Source organism: Carex rostrata, chromosome 11 (assembly GCF_964058835.1).
Source record: "Carex rostrata chromosome 11, lpCarRost1.2, whole genome shotgun sequence".
Lineage (NCBI taxonomy): Eukaryota > Viridiplantae > Streptophyta > Magnoliopsida > Poales > Cyperaceae > Carex > Carex rostrata.
The window spans coordinates 2,969,836-2,989,447 of record NC_135928.1 but is presented as its reverse complement, the minus strand read 5'-3'; the positions used below and the strand labels follow the sequence as shown (position 1 = coordinate 2,989,447).

The following is a 19,612-nucleotide window of genomic DNA, read 5'->3' as shown; positions in this document are numbered from 1 at the left end:
AATTATAAAGCAGTTTACACCTGGTCAAAAGAAATATACTCAATGTGTTGTTAAGTTTTCTATATATTTAGTATACGAAATAACATTAATTATAGGTATTGCTTCATCCAGAGAAAAGTGATGCAATCAGAAGTTCATTAGTGCAAAAATGGTATCTGAAATATGCTACCTTCATATTTCAAGAGATGTTTAAAGGTATCATCTCACTCTTTACAAAATTAATTTGTAATTCTGATAATTTTTCAACCATTTAAGAACTTCCATCATCTTATCATATGCCTGAATTAATAATAATGTATCATCTAATAAAATGGAACTTGAGAATTTTATCCAAACGAGGAAATTACCTAAAACCTGTATATTATACATCCTGTATTGAGGGAAAACAAGAGTTGGAATCGCAAGAAATGAATTGCATGCTATTACTTTTTTTTTAATGTAATTTGTAAAAAGAAGAAGAGATAGACTCATGCGTGTCAATTGTAAAGATACTTTGATTCCTTGTATGAGTACTTGTTATAGTTAAACCAGTGCAACATTAATTGTTTATTCAATTTCAAAATATATTGTAAATAAGGATCTCAGGAAAAAAAAATCAAGAACTATGACTAGCTCTGGGTCAAATTGGACTAGGGCTAGCAGTAACCAAGTGGCCAACTGCTTATGCTCAATTGGGCCCCACATGTCTGGATCTTTAATGGTTGGCCACAATGAGGCAAAGTTTGGCGAGTTGAGATCCAGTAAAGTAACCCAACTTTTGGGTTTTGAATCCGGACCGTCCGATTCAAATCCGTGATAATTCATCTCAAGTGGAGTGCACACATCCAAGTAACGAATTCGAATCCCGAAATGATCTCGAACGACAGATTCGAATCAGACGGTTCTGATCCAAAACCCAAAAGTTGGGTAACTTTAGGGGATCTGGACCCAAGTTTGGCTGCATGAAAGATATACCCGAATTTTTTATTAATAGAAATAAAATAAAATAAATATCGAAAAAGAGGAATACTTTTGAGTTTTTGCGAAAAGTAGGTAGACCGGGTTGCGTTAACCCGTCCCGGTTAATCTGATTAACCCTTAACCAACATCACGGAAAAAAAAAAAATCCCGGATGGGTTTAAGCGTCCCGTCCCAGCCCTTAAAAAAAAAAAATGAAACGAATTTTTTTTATAATTTATACAATATATAGTTGATAGAGGTTTACATAGAAATTAGAAGATTTTTTTTTCTCAAAATTAAACGAATTTTTTTTTTAACAATAACTTTGTAGTTTTTATTTTATATTGGGAACAAATTGTCAAGGAAATATTACCCACAATATTATTGTTCAGAGAAAATATATTGAGTAATGCCTCTTCTAAAGTAGAATTAAATTTGATATTTGCAATCAATTTTCTACTTTTTACAAATTGGTCTCTCATCTATTCCATTATGAGTTAATTATCTATTTCATAAATGTGATGAAACATAGGAATTGAACTTTTTCAAAAAATAAAATTAATTCATTTATCGACATTTCCCCCCTGGTCCACTATTTTACTTTTAACCGAATATGACTAAAATAGTGCAAAATAAAAATATATTTCAAATTATACTTTTCCTCCCTTCTTTCACAATTCTACCGTCAAATTATTTAAATTCGAGTGAGAAAATAAATTATTATTTTTATTGAAGTTTGCCAATACATTTTGGTAATTTATATTTTTCACTATCAATTTAAATTAAAAAAAGGCAACATATATCAACAGTCAAAATCACTTTTCATACATTGAATATAAACACAATAGAGCAGAACTTAAAGAGTAAAAACTGCGGAGTTTATAACATAATATATTGTCCATTGTTTCTGAAGTATCCTTTTTTGTTTGTAAAAAGTATATAATATATTTTGCTTCCCAATAAAAAATAAAAAAAATCTGAAAGATCCTCTGTGAATATTTAAATAAAAAAATCTGAAAGATCCCAATTTTATCTGAAAAATAATGAAAAGAAAATATAATAAGTTTTCAAAGGTAATTAGATTATTTCTTATGAAAATGTTAAATTTTCTTAGCTTCTAATTGGCACTGTGCACAAACGCAACATCAAAATCAACTTTTGCTTGAAGGATTATATGATCCCATTTTTTACTAGATTGTGTTTCAATTTGCTTTTGCTAAACATTCTGTGATCTAATTAAGTTGAGTTGCTGCAAAGCTAAATGTATAATATGATCAAGGGTGGACACTTGCTGACCCTGACTATAAAATTTTTAAAAACATACTTCTAGTTTTATACCCCTAATTTTTTTTTCAATTTTTTTTATATTTTTTATCAATTTTTTTTATAAAAATATACTTAATATTCCAAAACATTATAAAATTATGTCTCGTCTAAATTAATTGTTTACCTCATCCTAATAGATAATAATTATCCTCCGTCCGTCTGTGAATACAACTTTCAGGTGGGGGCAGATGGGACTATGAAATTGGTATTAGTTCAAACTACTATAGTACATGGAGCAGATAATTATAATACAACTTTCAGGTGGGGACTAGGGGTGGCAACGAACTGAACCGAATCGAACTTACCTTAGGTTTGAGTTTGGTTTGAATTAATTTCGAACCAAATCTGGTTTGATTCGTTTCGAACCGAACCCATTTCGAACTACACATATTTCGAATCGAACCCGAATCGAATCACGAATTAAATTATTTTTTAGCAGTCCTAGTTATACCGGTAGTTTATACATTAATTTTTTCTCTCGGGACAATTCACATGGCTTCCTTTTACCGGTATGAACTATGAAATGAGTGTTTTTAAGTTGAAAAATTGTTCATGAAAAAAATACATCAGAGACGGCTTTCCTGGTATGAACTATGAGAGACGACCGAAGAGAGAGGAGAGACAGTCATCTAGTCCGGAGAGACAGCCAGTCGCCGAGAGCGTTAGCTAGATTTTAGAGCTAGAGGGAGAGTGAGTTAGGGAGAGGTGGAGAGAGAACTAGGTTATTGAGATTTGAGAGCGAGGGAGTGTTGGCTAAGTTAAATTATGACTCTCTATCTTTGATTTTAATTTCATCAGGTAAATGGACGGCCGATGTTATTATGAGATTCGAACCATAAAAATGATCGAACCCATTTCAATCGAACCAGGCTAGGTTTGGGTTTGGTTTGAATTAATTCCGAACCGAACCTGGTTTGGTTCGTTTCAATTCGAACCCATTTCGAATCGAATTAAACTTGAATCAAACCTGAATCAAACCCAAATCGAATCACGAACCTCGAATTTTTTTGCCAGCCCTAGTGGGGACAGATGGAACTATGAAATTGGTATTAGTTCAAAGTTCAAACTACTATAGTACATGGAACAGATAATTACTTGGTATAAAGTACAACTGAATAATGGAGAATTTGGTATTGTAATCTTGGGAATGTTTTGACTAATACCTAAAAGATTATGTACCGAATCTCTGTAGAGCAACTCTCTCCAATCATAGTTTTTTTTTTGTTCCAATATATTAATGTCATATCTGGTTGAGCTGAATGATTGAATGTGTGTGTGGGATTTTTTTATAAACCATAAATATTAACAAATTAACAAATCAACTTGATAGTTTCAGTATTTACAAAAAAATATAAGTACCGGATATATATATATATATATATATATTTTTTTTGCTTTGTTGAGATGGCATCTCGGCCTAGTGTTGCTTTCATAAATTTTCAAGTCAAACCGTGTAGTATTTGATAAATTTCTTTTTTTTTTTACTGCGCTAAGATGGGTACTCGGTCCATTATATTTTATCAATTCCCCCCTCTGTGCACAGAGGTATTTTTCTTTTAAATGGATTAAATGGATTTTTGTACTCTCAGGTTTAGTACTTCGGCACAGAGGGAATTTGGCTCGGTTTAGTACCATCAGGTTGATTAAATGGATTTTTAATGGCATGATTAATTGACTTAATTATCATTCACTTAATTTTCATACATCAATTGAAATGGGGACCGCAATGCCCGAGATTTTTATTTTTACTCAAAAAATAAATAATTTTATTATAAATAACCACGTTTTTCGAAAAATTTTATTTCTACCCAAACCGCATATATTCTGTGCGGCCCAAATTTTTTGTTTGTTTTGGATTTAAAAATTCGGACTGCATAGAATATTTGCGGTCCGATTTTTTTTTTGTTTTTTTCAAATGGCCCAGGCAATTTTTGAGTGAGAATATCTCATGATATGTTTAGAGATTTTGGATGAAACTTCACAGTCTTGTTCTACGATGTCAAGATTACATGTAGGTCAATTTTCATGAATTTTGAAGATGTTTTCCTATGTTAACCAGAGATGTAAACTCGGACTCAAAAACACTCCTTCAGCAGTTCAGGCAATTTTTGAGTGATAATATCTCACGATCTGTTTAGAGATTTTGGATGGAACTTCACAGTCTTGTTCTACAATGTCAAGACTACATGTCGGTCAATTTTCATGAATTTTGAAGATGTTTTCCTATGTTAACCAGAGATGTAAACTCATACTCAGAAGCACTCCTTCAGCAATTCGGGCAGCAGTTCGGGCAATTTTTGAGTGATAATATCTCACGATCTGTTTAGAGATTTTGGATGAAACTTTACAGTCTTGTTCTACGATGTCAAGAATACATGTCGGTCAATTTTCATGAATTTTGAAGATGTTTTCCTATGTTAACCAGAGATGCAAAATTGGACTCAGAAGCACTCCTTCAGTTCAGGTAATTTTTGAGTCTTGACATCGTAGAACAAGATTGTAAAGTTTCATACAAAAATTTTAAACAGATTATGAGATATCATCATTCAAAAATTGCCCGAACTGTTGAAGGAGTGCTTTTAAGTCAAACTTTGCATCTCTGGTTAACATAGGAAAATATCTTCAAAATTCATGAAAATTGACCGACATTTAGTCTTGACATCGTAGAACAAGACTGTGAAGTTTTATTTAAAATCTCCAAACAGATCATGAGATATCATCTCTCAAAAATTGCTCGAACTGCTGAAGGAGTGCTTCTGAGTCCAACTTTGCATCTCTGGTTAACATAGGAAAACATCTTCAAAAATCATGAAAATTGACCGACATGTAGTCTTGACATCGTAGAACAAGGCTGTCAAGTTTTATTTAAAATCTCCAAACAGATCGTGAGATATCATCACTCAAAAATTGCCCGAATTGCTGAAGAAGTGCTTCTGAGTCCAGCTTTCCATCTCTGGTTAACATAGAAAAACATCTTCAAAATTCATGAAAATTGACCGACATGTAGTTTGACATCGTAGAACAAGATTGTGAAGTTTCATATAAAATCTCTAAACAGATCGTGAGATCTCATCATTCAAAAATTGCCTCAGCCATTTGAAAAAAAAAAAAATTCGGACTGCAAATATTCTATGCGGTCCGAATTTTTTAAATCCAAAAAAAAAAAAATTCGGGCCGCATATATTCTATACGGTCTGAATTTTTAATTCGGGCCGCACAGAATATATGCGGTTTGGGTAGAAATAAATTTTTTCGAAAGACGTAGTTATTTATAATAAAATTATTTATTTTTTAGGTAGAATAAAAATCTCGGCCGCAATGCCAAGTTGGCACAAAGCAAAAAAAAAATTAGGGACGGAAATGTCATCTCGATACAAGCAAATAATTGAAGAGTTGAGATTTTTTGTGGTCGGTTGTTGAAAAAATTGTGAAAACACCACGAGTCCAGATGCCATCTTGACACAGCAAAATAAAAATTTGGACCGATTTGATATTTCGATACTTATGATTTTTGTAAAAAATGAAACCATCAAATTGATTTGTTAATTTTTTTTTATGGTTTATAAAAAAAGTTCGTTTGTGTGTGTGTGAGAGAGAGAATGCATGTGTTTTGTTTTTTTATAATGAAAAAGTTCACAAATCAATCATATATTATGCTAATCAGACTTTAAATTCATTTTTAAAAAATCGTTCAAGTAGCTTATCACTTAAAAAATCGTACCCTATAGACTCTATCGCTAATATTATGTGGCACTAGCATTTATTATAGTATATTTTTTAAATGATAAACTAGTACCTTTCATTATCAGAAATTATAAATGTGTATAGTTTTTTTTCTTCCTTGTGGTAACATAGAAAATATGTAAATTTTAAAAGTCAGTTAAAAAAAAAATTGTTTACCTCATTTTTATCCAATAAGAAACTTTCTACACATAATTAGGACCATATAGTTGCTGGGAACAATAAAACAAAAAAATTGTTTGGTTTGGAAAAAATAAAAATAAAAATTAGTATTTGAGTTTAAAATAATAAAAGCATGAAAGCACAAGGACCAGGTGAAAAACGTTGGATTTTAAACAAACACAAAAAAAATTCCACAAAACCCAACTAAGAATACACACTTGACTATATTCGCAGTGGTTATAGAATAACATTGGGATTTAATTATTTAAATATTACTAGGCCGCAATCTATGCTTTGGTTGCTGGCTAGGCCGACATTTTTATTTTTATCCATTAAAAAATTATTTTAATAATAATAACCAAAGTTTAGTAATAATTTTAAAAATACTCCACCTGAGGAATTTTTTCACGGCCTGGAATTTTAATTCCAATTTTTTTTTTAAAAAACAGAAATTGTTTTTATTTTTTGTATTGAAATATTAGAAATGTTGGATATATTTATTTGAAAATAGATGTAATACAATATAATTTGATTTATTAGAAAGACTGTAACAAATAACCTAGATTAATATTTTTCAGGCCGGATTTTTCGCGGCTGTAAGAAAAATTAATATATTTCTTTATGTGTTATTGGAAAAAAATAAAAATGCTTAGATTCTGAGTTATTGATCCCGGTTCAAAAGTCACTTCTATGTAATCTAGAAAATATTGTGATCCTTCTAAGACATTTAATTTATAAAAAGTTATATCTATTTTGAGAATTCTTTTTGAATAATAATTATTAAATAACTTAAAGTTTTTATTTTTTTTCAAAAATAGATACCACTTTCCATAAATTAAATGTCCTAGAAAGATCACAATATTTTCTAGATTACATAGAAGTGACTTTTGAACCGGGATAAATAACTCAGAATCTAAGCATTTTTATTTTTTTCCAATAACACATAAAGAAATATATTAATTTTTCTTACAACCGCGAAAAATCCGGCCTGAAAAATATTGATCCGGGTTATTTGTTACAGTCTTTCTAATAAATCAAATTATATTGTATTCCATCTATTTTCAAAGAAATATATCCAACATTTCTAATATTTCAATACAAAAAAAAAAATTCAGTTTTAAAAAAAATTGAAATTAAAATTCCAATTCGTGAAAAAATTCCATAGTGGAGTATTTTTAAAATTATTACTAAACTTTGGTTATTATTATTAAAATAATTTTTTAATGGGGTAAAAATAAAAATGTCGGCTGTGTCACACCCCCGATCCGGAGGTGCGACGATGCAGCCGCGTCATTTTATCATTCAATTTACTCAACACAAGGCATGAATCTTTTTATGCATTGACAATAGCATCCATTATTTTTGCCACATCCCAATTTATTTACAATAATTATCTGACATTTTATAGTGGATGATGCTAGAGATATATTCTCTGCACCCTGTCAGATATAATAAACCCAAATCTCATACCTTTAGGTGGCCTTGCTGTCAATTACCCAGAAGCGCTCTTTATCTTCGTATAATAAACCTGTAACCCACAAGGGGAAACGAGTGAGAAATAATAAATTATTTCTCAGTGCTGATTGCCACTCAGATTATTGGATTCGAAGGAAATCCATATTCATAATGAAATCACCGCACGAGAAATTATCAGTTCAGTTCTATAATGACGAGTGCAAATGCTCAATAACAGTATCCAATTGAATGACAAAAATTAGATAAATAAATCAGAACTCTAGGAATCTTATCAGAATAAATGGTTTGGGTCAAAATCTTTTAAACCATAAACTCAGGTAACGTTTGGGACCTAATCTTTATAACCACTAAGTCTGGTAACGTTTGGTTTCTTAACTTTACAATTTCTAGTCTGGTAACACTGAAAGATATCATACATGTATCTGTCGTGTCAGGGCTTATACCATTCTAAATATCCTGACACCTGATTAACGAAAACAATACGAAATCAATATCACAATACTGTCATTATCGAAAAAAAAATCAATGATAAGACAGTTACCACAGTTCATTAGTCTTACAGTCACAATTCACATTTATTCAATATCCCCTATCCAACCGGTACTGGATTCAGTTGGGGCCATTCACCATATGCGCATAAGGGTCTTGGAGTAAAGTCTAGTAGCTAGCTAGACTTTACGTATAATAATCATTTTTCTCCACTATATGGAGGTTCAAGGATTTCAGTATTCAATATTCATTCAATTCAATTACTGTGGTCTCAATCAATCATTTGCAATAAGAATAAACCAATCGTTAAACAATATCAACATGACAGTCAACAGATTTACCTGTAATTCAGTTCCAGTTGTATTGGGCTATGCATATGATGCAATAGTTCAATCAATGCAGTCAATCAAATATTCAAAATGCACAGTGAGTTACGATTTAATTCCTAGTTATGAATCTCAGACTAATCCAATAACCTCGCACCTGATATCGTAGGGAAAATAGAGCGATCAATCATTGTATATCAGTTGTTCCGAACAGTCCTATCAAGTCTCATTCCACAGTATATATGCCTATAGCATAATTACATATTCTCGATTAACACTCATAAATTATCATTACGAAACAATATACATATAGTAGTAATCAATTTATGGTTGATTAATGACATTATGTATTTATTATTTTGTCATAATTCTTTAATCTGTATCAATTTCCAGTCTAATCAATTAAAATCAAATAATATCAAATTTCAATTGTGGTTCAGAACCCCATATGAATCAGCTAAACAAATTTTCTTATAACTCACAAATTTCCTAATCTCTAATTTAACCTTATAATATTTTAAGGTTTAAGCTTTATATCCATAATCGAGAATTCAATTAATTATATAATTCAGATTCGGTAAAAGAATAAGAAGAAATGATCCATAAAGTAAATTCATCACTTTCAAGATTAAATAAATTTTCGTTTCATTTCAATCATTATAGAAATTAAAGCTATGCACTTGAGTGGTTTAACGAGTTCCAAATCTTCATATCATATTAAATTAAAAAGGAAATAGACAGAAAGATACCGATAGATTTTCTTGTTGCACCTAATCACTAGCTTAATTTCTTGCTCAATTCAAAAGCGGCATATATATATATGTGCTAATCAAGCTCAAGAGTTCAATCATCAAAGAATCTTAATTCATATGAGAATAAAAGAAGTGGAACATGAAGGGATTAGAGGAAAACCCTCTGTTTATTCTTTTTCTTCTTTTCATTCTTTTCTTTACGGGAGAGAAGACCCCCAATTAAGGAACTAACTAGGTGGTGTTTCACTCACCACATGCCGCGTGGCAATGGTGCCACCTTGATCAATTTCTTTTTCTTTAATTTAAGTTTTCCATTTTATATATTTAACCTTCAAAATTTTCAAGCTTTTCAAATTAGTCCAAATACTAAAAAGATGTCTATAATTAGTACTAGTTGTTTAATCCTTTATTGTATCAGTTAATTTGTCTGACTTAACAACATATAATTGGACAAAGTAACTTAAATATATGATGTTATGCTTAATAAAATGATACTTGACACTAAAATGCAATTTATTCTATAAAAATATCTTTAAGCATTTCGTATATTACTTTCAATCATTAATTCCATTTACATATTTTGCATAGTGTTACAGCTGGCTAGGTGCAATACAAGCTTACACCTGAAAGGGGGGCGCTTTTATTTCTTCAAATTAAAATAATTAAGTAAATAAAAGGAAAATCCAATAATGGGCCCTATAAAATCAATGGAATTATTTTATTATAATAATGTGTGAGACAAGTTTAATAGTATTACTATTTTGAGGAGTGCTCAAATGCCTCATTGTTTCATACTCCAATCGTATCACAGTATTTTTATCTTTGATTTCAAAGTTTAAACAAAAGATTTGAACCACACAACCTGATATCCACGTTAAAATGTGCTTAGAGATCGAATTTTATATTTTTTGAAATTTTTTAACTATTTTTTAAGATAGGTATAAAATCAATGTTTTTTTATGATCCACAATTTCGTGAAAAACATTGATTTTTTTTTTTAAATCATGGAAAAACATTGATTTTATACCTATCTTAAAAAATAGTAAAATATAATAAAAAAAATTGATCTCTAAGCACATTCTAACGTGGATGTCATGTTGAGTGGTTCAGATTTTTCATTGAACTTTTAAATCGAAGATAAAGATGTTGGAGTACGATTGGTGCAAGAAGCAATAAGGCATTTGAGCCCTCCTCTACTATTTTTTATGAAACCCGTTAAAGTTTAGTTCTAAAACAAACTGTTGTGATAAAAATTCAGAAAATTCCGATAGTAAATAAATAAATTAAAATAAATTAAATTGAAACGATATTACTGGATGGCACGGAACATTAAATTGAAGCTGTCACTTCTTAGAACAGGATGATAAAAATAACTGATAACAACTTTGCAATATCCAACCGTTAATTAGAATTTAATAAAATTGAGATAAAATTTGAATAAAAGTTGGAGGTCAAGCTACTCAATTATTTAATATTTACGAAGAGATTCTTTTATCTGAATATCGAAACTACGTGTGAGAGCATTGCTTTTATCACTAGATCAAAACATGATTCTCAAATTAAGATAAAATGAAAAAAGGAAGAATAAATCAAAGTGGTTCCTGAAAAATGTTTCTGTGGAACTAAATCAATGAAAGAGGTGTTTTCCTCTTTCTTTTCGGATACAAACTGAGAGGATACACTTCGTTCTAGAGTCAATTTGTGTGCAAAGTTTTAATGAAAATTATACTTAGCAGTCACTGTCAAGGTTTCAAAAAAAAGTTGTGTGCAATGCACCGGTTGTGGTGGCATAAATGTAAGTTAACTAATCAATTCAAAACATAATGCCATTTGTCATGGCAAGTCAATGTCAAAATAGTAAAATTATTAATTGAGATTAATTTGGCATACACATGACTATTTATTGCTTCATGTATGTTAACCATAACAGTTAGATAGTTAGTTACAACAAACAATTAGTTAGATTGAGACAATTGATTAGTTGTAACTAATAATTACTGGAGCGCATGTTCTGCTATGAGATGTATCAATCAATCAATTCAATTCAATAAAATTCTTTCTCTATTCTTACCAGTATCACTGTTTACAATGTATGTAAAAAAAACAATAATAAGACATCAAACATAGTTTCAAGTTTTTATGACTACAGGAAGCAATTGAAGTTTTAATATTAATCAGGTTAGAAATCTATATACCCCTCTGCAATAAAAAAGGAATATATATGTACCATGAATTAGACGTCAATTTTGTGTATATGTAAAATATATACATAAAAGCAATATGATTAAATCACAGCTTCCAAGTTCTTGACGAATAATAAAGTTTATAACATCTTTTATGTTACTGGAGTTATAGTACAAATTAAAATTACAACATATATTGAAATAAAATTAGAAATATATGCAAATCTCAGAATAATATAACATTTTATAAATGTAATACAAACGGACCAACAAATTGAAGAATATGATACTTAATTTGTTGCAGTGCTACATACAAAATATTCATAAAATATATGTTCATTTTTTTATTAACAATTCCCCCCTTTTAAAAAAATTATACAGAATTCATCCATGTAACAATAGTTCATTGGTGAATAAATCCAGATTATATATACCCAACTTGTTAATTAAGCCTTGAGGCATGAGAAGTTTGACTTTGGTCAAACTTGTTACACCTTTCACAGCTGGTAACCAACTCATGGAGCCCACAAATGAAATTTGAACTTTTAAAAACTTTATACACCATGTTTATCTGAAGGTGTATTCTGTACCAATAATTTGCACAAAGCATGTGCATGCTCCCCGAATTAAGAATCCAATAATTGACAAGTTCCCTTTTGGAGCCAAACGCTTAACAAATTACACGGCATTCTATGATTCTATCCATTCTAGCATAATTAATTAATTGACAAATGTCTATCTATTCTAGCTACTACTACTATTTGGATTGTTCTATAATGTTGTGGTGTTTGTAATAGATTCATTCTTCTAATAAAGATGGTAATAATCAAACAAGAGAAATGCATATAAAAATGGAGAAAGCAAAACTAAGTCAAAGGTTTAGGTGGTCATGCCTCTCATCATTTGGTCTCCTTTGCCTTTAGCAGGTGAAGCTTTCCTGTCTTTTTATGAGCTTTCATATCTCTTGCTTGGATCTTTCGTTACGTAATTCATGCTAGTCGTTTACTGTGCGTAATAGTTAAGCGCCTATACCTCTCATAGTTATCTTTAAATGTTTTTTTTTTTTTTTTGTATATATTATGACTCGGCTTCTTTTAAAAAATATTGGTGGAATGCTGAGAGAAGAGAGCAAACATGGAATTTGGAATAAGTTTTTATTTTGCACTGCTTTAGTCGTATGGGTCGTTCGGCAACAAAGGATTAAGAGCTTAAGGAGTACTAAGGAACCGATGTTCGGTTCTCTTAATCCGTGGATTAAAGCTAAGGAAGCTAAAGGAAGAGGTATGAGTGCCTTAAAGTTCGGCCAGAGGATTAAGATCCGGGCAAAAGGAAGCTAAAGGAGATGTTCTTAATCCGCGCTAAGGAACCGGTGTTCGGTAGAATTAAGCGGCTAAGGAAGCTAAAAAAAACGGATTAAGCTTTAAGGAGGCTTAATCCTTTATTGCCGAACGGTCCTAATGATTAAAGATAAAAATGTAGAATAGTAGAAAATATTGATAATGAGTCAATTTTATCTCTTGAAAAATTATAATTCCTTTGTTTCATCACCTCTATGAAATAAAGAATCTACTCATTATAGATGAGATAATTCTTTGTAAAAAATAGAAAATTGATTGCAAAAATTCAAACTCAATTATACTTTAGAAAAGCATTGCTCAATATTTTTTCTCTAAACAATAATATTGTGGGTAATATTTCTTGGAAAATTTGTTTCAAATAATCAAATATCAAATAAAAATTACAAAGTTATTGTAGATTTTTTCCGTTTTATTTTTGAGAAAATAAATAAATAAAAAATAACTTCTAATTTCTATGTAAATCACTATCAACTATATATTGTATAAAATCTTTCAATTTGAGACATGTGGGGCCCAATTGAGACTAAGCAGTTGGCCACTTGGTTACTCCTAGCTAGTCCAATTTGACCTAGGTCATAGTTCTTGATTTTTTTTTCTGAGATCCTTTTTTAAAATATAGTTTGAAATTGAATAAACAATTAATGCTGCACTAGTTTAACTATAACAAGTACTCATACAAGTAATCAAAGTAACGGCATCAATTATGAAGCAATAATCTATCCGTTCTCTCTTTTGGACTTGAATTATTTTTGAAGACATTTGGATGGTCTTAGCAAACCAATTTAATATACGTTTCTGTTTCAATTTTTTTTTTCTATATTTGTTTGGTGATAAAATTGTGGTAAGATGTATTTAGAACGACTAAAAAATAGGATTGTATTTGTGTGGATATTATGAAAGAAAAAAAAATTCCAAAAAAAGAGAGGAAACAATTATATTTTTTGTTGGTGAGGCTGAAATTGAGACTTAAGATGAATTAAATGGTGTTATATTTAATTTATTTTATTGCAAATGATGTAGGGCCTAATTTTTTTTTAATATTGTCTACTAAAACTTAAATATAAATTTTCTTAAATGAGATAATCATTTGATAATCGTCAATTGAATTAAAAGAAACTATGAAGGCATAAAAAGCTTATATTATTTATCCAAAAGAAAGAGTAGTGTAAATAAAAGGTTTATTATGTTTTTTATTTGGTACATACAAATAGGGATGGCAACGAACCGAACCGAACCGAACTTACCTTAGGTTTGAGTTTGGTTTGAATTAATTTCGAACCGAACCTGGTTTGATTTGTTTCGAACCGAACCCATTTCGAATCGAATTAATTGCGAACTACACATTTTTCGAATTAAACCCGAATCGAATCACGAACTAAATTATTTTTTAGCAGCCCTAGTTATACTGGTAGTTTATACATTAATTTTTTCTTGCGGGACAAAATTCACATGACTTCCTTTTACCGGTATGAACTATGAAATAAGTGTTTTTAAGTTGAAAAATTGTTCATGAAAAAATACATCAGAGACGGCTTTCCTGGTATGAACTATGAGAGACGACCGAAGAGAGAGGAGAGACAGTCATCTAGGCCGAAGAGAGGAGTGACAGCCGGAGAGACAGCCAGTTGCCGAGAGGTGGAGAGAGAACTAGGTTATTGAGATTTGAGAGCGAGGGAGTGTCGGCTAAGTTAAATTATGACTCTCTATCTTGAATTTTAATTTCATCAGGTAAATGGATGGCCGGTGATTTTATGAGATTCGAACCACAAAAAAATCACGAACCTATTTCGATCGAACCAGGCTAGGTTTGAGTTTGGTTTGAATTAATTCTGAACCGAACCTGGTTTGGTTCGTTTCAATTCGAACCTGGTTTGGTTCGTTTCAATTCGAACTCATTTCGAATCGAATTAAACTCGAATCAAATCCGAATCAAACCCGAATCGAATCACGAACCTCGAATTTTTTTGCCAGCCCTACATACAAATGGAGTTAATGGATCTATATATTTATTAAAAAAAAAGTTCATACAAAAAGTAAATGCAGTTAACAGGAAAAAGGAGAGAGTTGGTAATGGTAACAAAAGGAAATAATAATCAAGTCAAGGTAAATTCAATTTTACAATAATTGCTTTGTGGCTTTCGGCAACTGGCACGCATGACGGCACGAGTCTCTCTCTTCTTCTTTTTGTCTTGAACTCAGTTCTGAGTTCTGACAGTGATTGCTCCAATAATAGTATCTTTACAAATTACAATTAAAATTAAAAAAATAATGAAAATGTAATAATATGCTCTTCTTCATTTCTTGTGATTCCAACTCTGGTTCCCCTCAAATACAAGATTTGGATAATATTCTTAATTTATATTTTGCAGATTATACATTATTATTCATTCAAGCAATTTATATTTTGCAGATAATACATTATTAATTATTCATTTAAGCAGATGATAAGATAATACAAGTTCTTGTATCGAATTAATAAGATTTGAAATTTTATTAGAATTAAAAATTAATTTCACAAACAGTGAGATGATACCTTTAAACATTTTAAAATGTGAAGGTAATATATTTTAGATTACCACTTTTGCACTAATGAACTTTAGATTCTATCAGGTCAGATACTCGACTGAATCTAAATTCGAAGCAATACCTACAATGTTATTACAAATATACCAAATATATAGAAAACTTAACAATACATGAATATATTTCTTTTGACCAGGTGTAAAGCACTTCATAATTTAATATCTGAGAAATGAAAAGAACCCGTAATACAATAGTAGAAGTAAAGGTAAAGCGACCAACAACTCTGCTCTTATATATTCTTCTACATTTTCACATCTCTTTTTATATTTCTCACATTTAATTAATTTTCTCTTACTCAAGGCAATACATATTAATCTATCATTCAACTTTAATCTCTTCCACCTATAAATATCCCCTGACACTTATCCTTTAACATCACAAAACTCACCACTCTCTCTCTCTTTCTCTAATACAGATCCTCACACACAACACACACACTGTAATAGCCAATGGCTATTCAACTAGGGAGATGCATTGTGGTGGTTTCTCTTCTTGTCCTCATAAGTCCACTGTGCATGGGAGGAGGATATTTGTTCCCGCAGTTCTACGACAAATCGTGCCCGAAAGCGAAAGAGATCGTGCAGTCGATAGTGGCACAGGCGGTTGCCAAGGAGGCCAGGATGGCTGCCTCCCTTCTCAGGCTGCATTTCCATGACTGCTTTGTCAAGGTTGTCAGTACAACCTTTTTTTGTTTATATTTAATTTTTGACACATTACATCTCATTTTCATAGAACATGTGTGTACTCTTTATTCCACTTGTCTTCATATATATTGAAATGTTCTCTTACAAGAAAACTAAGAAGACAAAGTTTGCATTGTCTGAAGAAATTTATTTGCTAATTAAAACACTGGTAATATTTTGGCATGTTTAGGGATGTGATGCATCAGTGTTACTGGATAGCAGCAAGAATATAATCAGCGAGAAAGGATCAAACCCGAACAAGAACTCCCTGAGAGGTTTCGAAGTCATCGATGAAATCAAGGCAGCTCTTGAGAGAGCATGCCCTCAGACCGTCTCTTGCGCTGACATTGTAACTCTCGCCGCAAGAGACTCTACTGTTCTGGTTAGTTCTTTACTTATTTTGCTAATTAACTGATTTACTACTAAACTAATATGTTTTCTTGGGTCATCATTACATAATAAGTATTCAACATAATGCATCGTTAGTAACTCTTAATTTACATAGAATTGTTGTTTTCTGAATTGGAAAATTTACAGGCAGGAGGGCCTTACTGGGAGGTCCCACTAGGAAGGAGAGACTCGTTGGGCGCAAGCATTAGCGGATCCAACCACATGATACCCGCTCCGAACGACACTCTCCCCACCATTATAACCAAGTTCAAGCTGCAACACCTAGACCTTGTCGATCTTGTTGCGCTCTCAGGTGAAATCCTGTTTAAGAAATTATGGGTTAAATCTTTATAATACCTCTCATACTGTGTGATTTTTTTTTCTAACTCTAAAAAGAAAATGTGCAAATTGATCAATCAATACATAATTTTATAGATTCATCGTCCATTTAGGCAAAAATAGTTTCCAGAAGCCCAGAACCCTGTTTAACATGGTGCCATGCCTAATTGAGATCCATTCGGGTCCATCGGACTCTCTGACCCACTCATTTTTACAGTATTGTAAACCTTCATTTATAAGCATACTTAACATGACAAAAATGTGAAAAAAATCAGATGTTCAAACCCAAATGCCAAATTTCAGGACAAATTAGGAATAATTAACAACAGAAAGCTGAATGCTTGTACGTCACGCACGAGTTTGCCACAAACGAAGAAAAAAAATGAAATAATAATTGCCGTTTGATAAATTGAACAGGTGGCCACACAATCGGGCTGTCACGATGCACCAGCTTCCGGCAGAGACTGTACAACCAGACCGGCAATGGTCTGGCTGATAACACCCTTGAGGAATCATTTGCTGCAAAGTTGCGGTGGGGCTGCCCAAGGTCAGGTGGTGACAACAACCTCTTCCCGCTCGACAAGGTGAGCCCCACCAAGTTTGACAACTTGTACTACAAGAACATTTTATATGGAACAGGGCTGCTCAGCTCAGACCAAATTCTCTTTACAAAGAGCCCTGACACGATGTCCTTAGTTAAGCTCTATGCCGAGAACGAAAAGATTTTCCTTGAGCAGTTCGCGAAGTCGATGGTTAAAATGGGTAACATTTCGCCTTTGACTGGGTACGAAGGCCAGGTGCGGAAGAATTGTCATTCTGTTAATTACTAAGTAATTAACATGGATTGTTTGTTAAATTGAGCTTGATTTATGTAATGTGGGGATTGTCAAGTGTCTGATAAAGTGTAATTCTCTGTTTTTCCTTCTATTCTTTGTTTTTCAGTTTGTGAGGTTGACCTGTTAATCTTTCCGTTTTATTTGTTTGTGTGTTGTAATTGTTGGTTAGTATGTTGACCTGTTGTTCTTTTAAACTTCTTTCATGAATAAAGTTGCAAATATTTGATATTACTACTGAATTGTCTCTAGATTTTCCATTGCAAATATTTTGAATTCGAAATAATGAATGAATTGTGTGCCAACGTAGCCCCTCTTCAAGAAAAAGTAGTAATGTAATTGTACTAAACTAATTGTTTATAAAGAACGCGGGTTGTTATCACATGTTACATGAACAAAAATATCCTTTGCGTCGGTTTCGGAACTACATCTTTCTGGAAAAGGTAGCTAGAGAGCTACCTGCTTAGGGCTGAAAACGGAGCCGGATAATCCGTTCCGAATCCGCTCCGAATCCGAACAATATCCGTATCCGGATTAAACGGATTCGGATCCGGATAATTACAGCGTATGTATAACTGTTGCGGATACGGATTCGGATAAAATCCTTAAACCCTAAACGGAGCGGATATCCGCATGTATCCGATTCATTTTAGCTTGGGATGGAAAAACTTAGTATATACCATCGCTGATTTTATTTACCCTTCTGTTGTGGGACTATACTATGAATTCTGATCCGGAACTTCTCGTTCTCATTTTCTTTCCTTAATCCCGCTCTTTTTTTCACCCTTTCTCTACCTGTCACATCGCTCTTCTCTCTCCCCCCGTCCAAGCACAAACTAAGCAACTACGCTTCTTAGGTTTCTCGTCGGCCGACGATGACGCTTGTTGGCACCGACTAAGCAACCGCTGCGGTCAACGATACACTTTCTTAAAGAAGGGTTTCGCTTGTTAACTGGTAAGGAAAATTTTCCTTGATTCCTCTTTGCAAATTTAGCGTACTAGTAAACAAAGGATTTCGTTTGTTTACCCATACTAGTAAACGAAGGGTTTCGCTTGATTCCTCTTTACAGATGTTTACCCATATTTTAAATGAAGGGTTTCGCTTGGTTACTAGTAAGAAAATTTTTCCTTGATTCCTCTGTGCTACTTCTAATTTCGTTTTTCCCTTTATTTAATTTAATCTTGTTCTCTTTATTAATGTTGAACTAGAGAATTTTAACTACGATTCTTCTATTGGTAGCTGGTAGTAGTAATTACTGGTTAATCTGACATTTTTAGTTCAGAAACTTGGAATATGATGTTTCAATTTAAAATTTATGTAATAGGGCATATATTTTTGTTTCAAATATTTATTTTGTTTTCATGAAAGTTTGATTCCTTAATTTTTTTTTCAATTTATTTTGATCAAACTGGCAACAGTGAAATCTCTATTTCTGTAATTCCTGTTACACCACTGTCTCATAATAATTAAATAAAAATCTCTTCATGCAGGAAATGTCTATGACCAATGAGCTTGGTAATGAAGTAGCTACTAATGTCGGGCCTTCTAATGATGTTGAGGAAAATCAGCATCAGCAAGAGGAAACAGCTACAGTGCCTCCAAAAAAGAAAGTTCTAACATCTAAAGTATGGGTAATCTATTTTTAGGCCATACTAATGCTGGGCAATCTATTTTTAATGATATTGAGGAGTTTGTTGGAAGGTCACATTCTACATTGGTCTCGAGTGGAGAAGGTATATGTTTAGTAGATAACATTAATCTGTACTATGGATTTATAGGTTCCTTAATTCTGCAAGAAAAACAGTAAAAAAGGAAACAATAAAAGAAAAAAATGAAAATATTAAGGTTTAATTAATAAATATGTATTTGACTAAGATTGTTAGGCCAATATGGATTATCCCTAATTGTTAGGCCAACATTAGTTCATGGTTGTCTGAATCAGACAATGGTACCAATTTTTTGGTTATTGGTACAGTACGTACCAGTTTTAGATAGCTACTGGTGCACTTTCATAATCTGTCAGGGACCAAA

At 31.9% G+C, this 19,612-nt stretch overlaps 1 protein-coding gene across 1 annotated transcript; it reads left to right on the top strand.

Moving 5' to 3' along the window:
• The first annotated feature begins 15,699 nt into the window (after positions 1–15,699).
• Positions 15,700–17,807, top strand: LOC144561954 (peroxidase 72-like). The gene is made up of 4 exons (XM_078311059.1): positions 15,700–16,003; positions 16,209–16,400; positions 16,556–16,721; positions 17,165–17,807. Exons 1-4 carry the CDS (start codon positions 15,785–15,787, stop codon positions 17,575–17,577), a joined length of 990 nt encoding a protein of 329 aa, XP_078167185.1. The 5' UTR covers positions 15,700–15,784; the 3' UTR covers positions 17,578–17,807.
• Positions 17,808–19,612: the final 1,805 nt, after the last annotated feature.